General features: G+C 43.1%; 1 protein-coding gene across 1 annotated transcript in view; it reads right to left on the reverse strand.

The window, feature by feature from the left end:
- The window catches only part of PHACTR1 (phosphatase and actin regulator 1), a 227,667-nt gene that overhangs the window by 181,618 nt on the left and 42,499 nt on the right, over nt 1-3,550 (reverse strand). Inside the window, exon 2 of the mRNA XM_006091776.3 lies at nt 1,118-1,282. Coding sequence (XP_006091838.2) covers nt 1,118-1,282 — 165 coding nt within the window. The remainder of the gene's footprint in view (nt 1-1,117; nt 1,283-3,550) is intronic.

Consider the following 3,550-nt stretch of genomic DNA (forward strand, 5'->3'; position numbering starts at 1 on the left):
CTTTCATTCCCCCAAAGCAATTAGCAGGAAAATGACTGGATCTGTGGAATAGTGTTCAGGTACAAAAAGTAGGTCATCTTCTATTTTCGTGGTTAGTTTGGGGGAGAGAAAAAGGGAAAGAGGCCAGAAAAATAGAGGAGGTGGCAATTCTGAGAAGGAGAGAGAGCAAGTTGAGTTTTTTGGAACGTAAAGGAAGAAAGAAATAAAAGTGCTGGAGTAGGCCTGGGATGACCTGGGCACATAATTAGCAAAATCAAAGCAAAACAAACAAACAAAAAATCGACACAGCCCTTCTAGCATCTCCTCTAAAACAAGGTGAAATCAGAACTCCTTCACTTATACATTACTCTCAAGCACACACTTCCTCATTTAAAAAAAATCCAGTGTGCTACATGAACTCTCCACAATTTTAAGTTATGTAAGGTACAATTCCTAACCCTATTTTATTCATGGGGAAACTGAGGTACAGCATTAAATAAACAGGGCAAAGGCCATGTAACTACCAAGCATCAGAGCTGGGACTTGAACACAGGTACTCAGACTCCAGAGTCTGTGCTCTTAGCCCCTCAGCTATGCTGACTTGCTACAAGTTCCTTTGCTGTCCACTAGGCTACGAACTATAGTTATCTTTGTCATCAGTACTGCTCCATTTCTACTCTCTTGTGTTTTCCTGCCATGTCCAAGAATCACTTATTCAAGACAATTCCTCCATGAAATAACCTATCCTGTCTGCCAACAACTATATATAACTTATTTTCTGCTGTGTGTTGATTTTTACTGGAACCATGAAAAGAAGGATGAAAAATAAGAAATGGATTGTCAATGCTAGACTGAAAGCATTCAATTATAGAAAAGGTGGAGGTGTAAGTGCAGATATTTATAGATCATATAAAAGTGGTTCTTTAAAAACACCCCCACCCCCGAGACACAAGAAAACACACAGAATCTAAAAGCCAGTCTCAATCATATGGAATAATTATTAGAGACAAGAACAATTCTAAGGCTTGATTTTTTTCCTTTGGTTCCGACAGCCTACAGTAATTAAAGTCTCCTAATTAACACACACAGTGGAAGTCAACAAAAGCCCAGTGAGAAATGAAGGAAAAAATAATCTTACCTGCAGATGTGTGCTTGAACTTTTCGCTTTTCTTCTTCCTCCATTTCCAAGGCTTGAAAATCCTTCCCAGGTTGGCAAACTTACTTCTCCTCCGGATGGGTGGGGTATGGGTACCTGGGACGAGGGAGTCAGAACGCATCGCCGCCAGCCTCTCCACTTCCTCAGCTTGTTTTTCCCAAGAAAACGATGAAAATAGAGAGAGGAAAAAAAAAGTGTTAAAATGGGAGCCTCACAGATGGCCAGCGTTTTCCATGGTTACAGATAACAGAAGCCACATGACTGAAGTTCCGTTTCTCTTTTCGTCTTTTTGTAATGGAAGTCATGCCAACACGCTCCAAAGGCCAGGGACAGTCAGCCAAATCCTAGGAATTCAAAGACCCTAACCAAACTGGCCTAACCTTAACCCAGACATGGGGGAGGAGGAGGAGGAGCAGAGCCCTCCTGACACACCAGACACTCCCCACAAGGCAGGGAGGCATCAGAAGAGTCAAGTGACAGTGTAACTACTGGCCCAGCAATTTCTCAAATAAGACTTGGCAGATGCAATCACTATAACACCGTCTGCTGAGAAAAGAGGGAGAAAACATTTATCAACTGCCTATTCCAGTGCCAACGTGCCACCACCCACGGCTCTCTATCCTACTGCCCGCTCACCCAGCCCTGCGGAAGCACTGGACTCTGTTGAGTGGCTCCACCTTAGGGTTGCTGACTGCTTTTAGAGCTCTCGCCATTTGTTAGATTCTATAATTGCCTTGAATCCTCTAGTCTTTTTGTTTCTGCTTTAATTTCTGAAAGAAGATTCTTAGAAATTGAAAGCTGAGAGTGACTTTAGGGACCACCTAGACTACTCCCAATAACTTTACATTTGAGGACACTCAAACCTGTAATGCTTAGTGGGGGCCCTTCGTTTAAGGCCACAGTCATCCTGACCTCTTTTATAACTTGGAATGAAACAAATTCTTTTCCAACTTACATGATCATGTACACATCCCAGTGAGGTAAATATACTGCAACTTGAATTTTTGAGACAGGAATAATCAGAGAAAATAACCTCCTTGACAAAAATCAAGGGGGTACAAAGGAGTCGCCTTTGCAGAAAGTCAAATTATACCTAAAGCTGTGGCCAATCCCAAACCCTCTGTTGGACCTTTAACACTGTCTTTCAGAAAAATCACCTGGACAGGCTGTTCTTGGAAGCTCAGTCTTACAGCCTGGTAGGCTGCGTGAGGCCATTTGAAAGGGTTCTCACTCAGGAGATTCATACCTTCAGCAAACATATATGGAACCTGCGCCATGTGCCAGGCAGTGTGCTGTGGTGACAGATGATGACAGGTTGGTAAAGGCTCCTTGCAGCAAGACTGAAAGGAAGTAGATGAATTTGAGAGATGTCTGGGAAGCAAGGTCCAGAGGACTTAGTGACTAATTGGATGGCCTGAGGGAGGTCAGTGGAATGGCAGCCTTCATTCACGGGAGCAGGGAACATGGGGGAGGCACAGGTTTGCAGGTGAGGGCAGCAAGAATCTGGACATGATGTGTGGTGACAGCACTGAAAAGCTTTGACTACATGGCTCAATACACTGGGAGCTCCTCTTTTGAATCATTGTGTTAAGTAACTGCTTACTACTGTGCCAGACACTGTGAGCATTTATTGGGCAGACACACAGAAGAATGGGACATGGCTGAGCAGAGTCTAGAGGTGGAGATAAAAGGCTCAGTGTGTAAAACTGCCAAGACAGGAAACCATGTAAAATTCAATGGAGACAAAGAGAAGAGAATGACTAATTCTGTTTGGCCGTGTTGGAAAAGACCCCAGGGATGTAACATTTGGCTATATATTTTTAAAAACATACATATTTTTATTGATTTCAGAGAAGAAGGGAGATGGAAAGAGAGAGATAGAAAGATCAGTGATGAGAATTGAATCACTGATGGGCTGCCTCCCACACACCTCCTACTGGGGATTGAGCCTACAACCTGGTGTAGACAAAAGGGGCCACATGCTAACCTGACAAGCTCAGGGAAGGCGTGCACGGCGGTCTTGCAAACTCAGAGACCTAAAGTAACCACAAAGGATGGTCTAAAATTAAAATTTAAAAGCAGTTATGGTGGATAGTTACCTCCTAGCCAGTATCCTCACTAACAAGGCCAACTTTTATCTTAACTGAGTTTATCTGTCTTTTTGCATCTATGATAACATATCCTTGAAATGTCTGGGTAACTTCCCTTTTTCTGGACCCCTTGGGGCACAACCTAATGTGCCTGGGTGCCAGGACAGATACCACAAATTCCTTCATTGTTATTGTTATCATCTTAATTGTTGACTGTTAACTATCCTGCACCCACATAAGTATGTGTCTATCATTTTACTTTTTATCCAATCCCAGGGTTCCCCCTCTTTGCTTTCTCCCACCTCTCTAATCTATCACCAATGGA

The sequence above is a fragment of the Myotis lucifugus genome, unplaced genomic scaffold, assembly GCF_000147115.1.
Source record: "Myotis lucifugus unplaced genomic scaffold, Myoluc2.0 scaffold_95, whole genome shotgun sequence".
NCBI lineage: Eukaryota > Metazoa > Chordata > Mammalia > Chiroptera > Vespertilionidae > Myotis > Myotis lucifugus.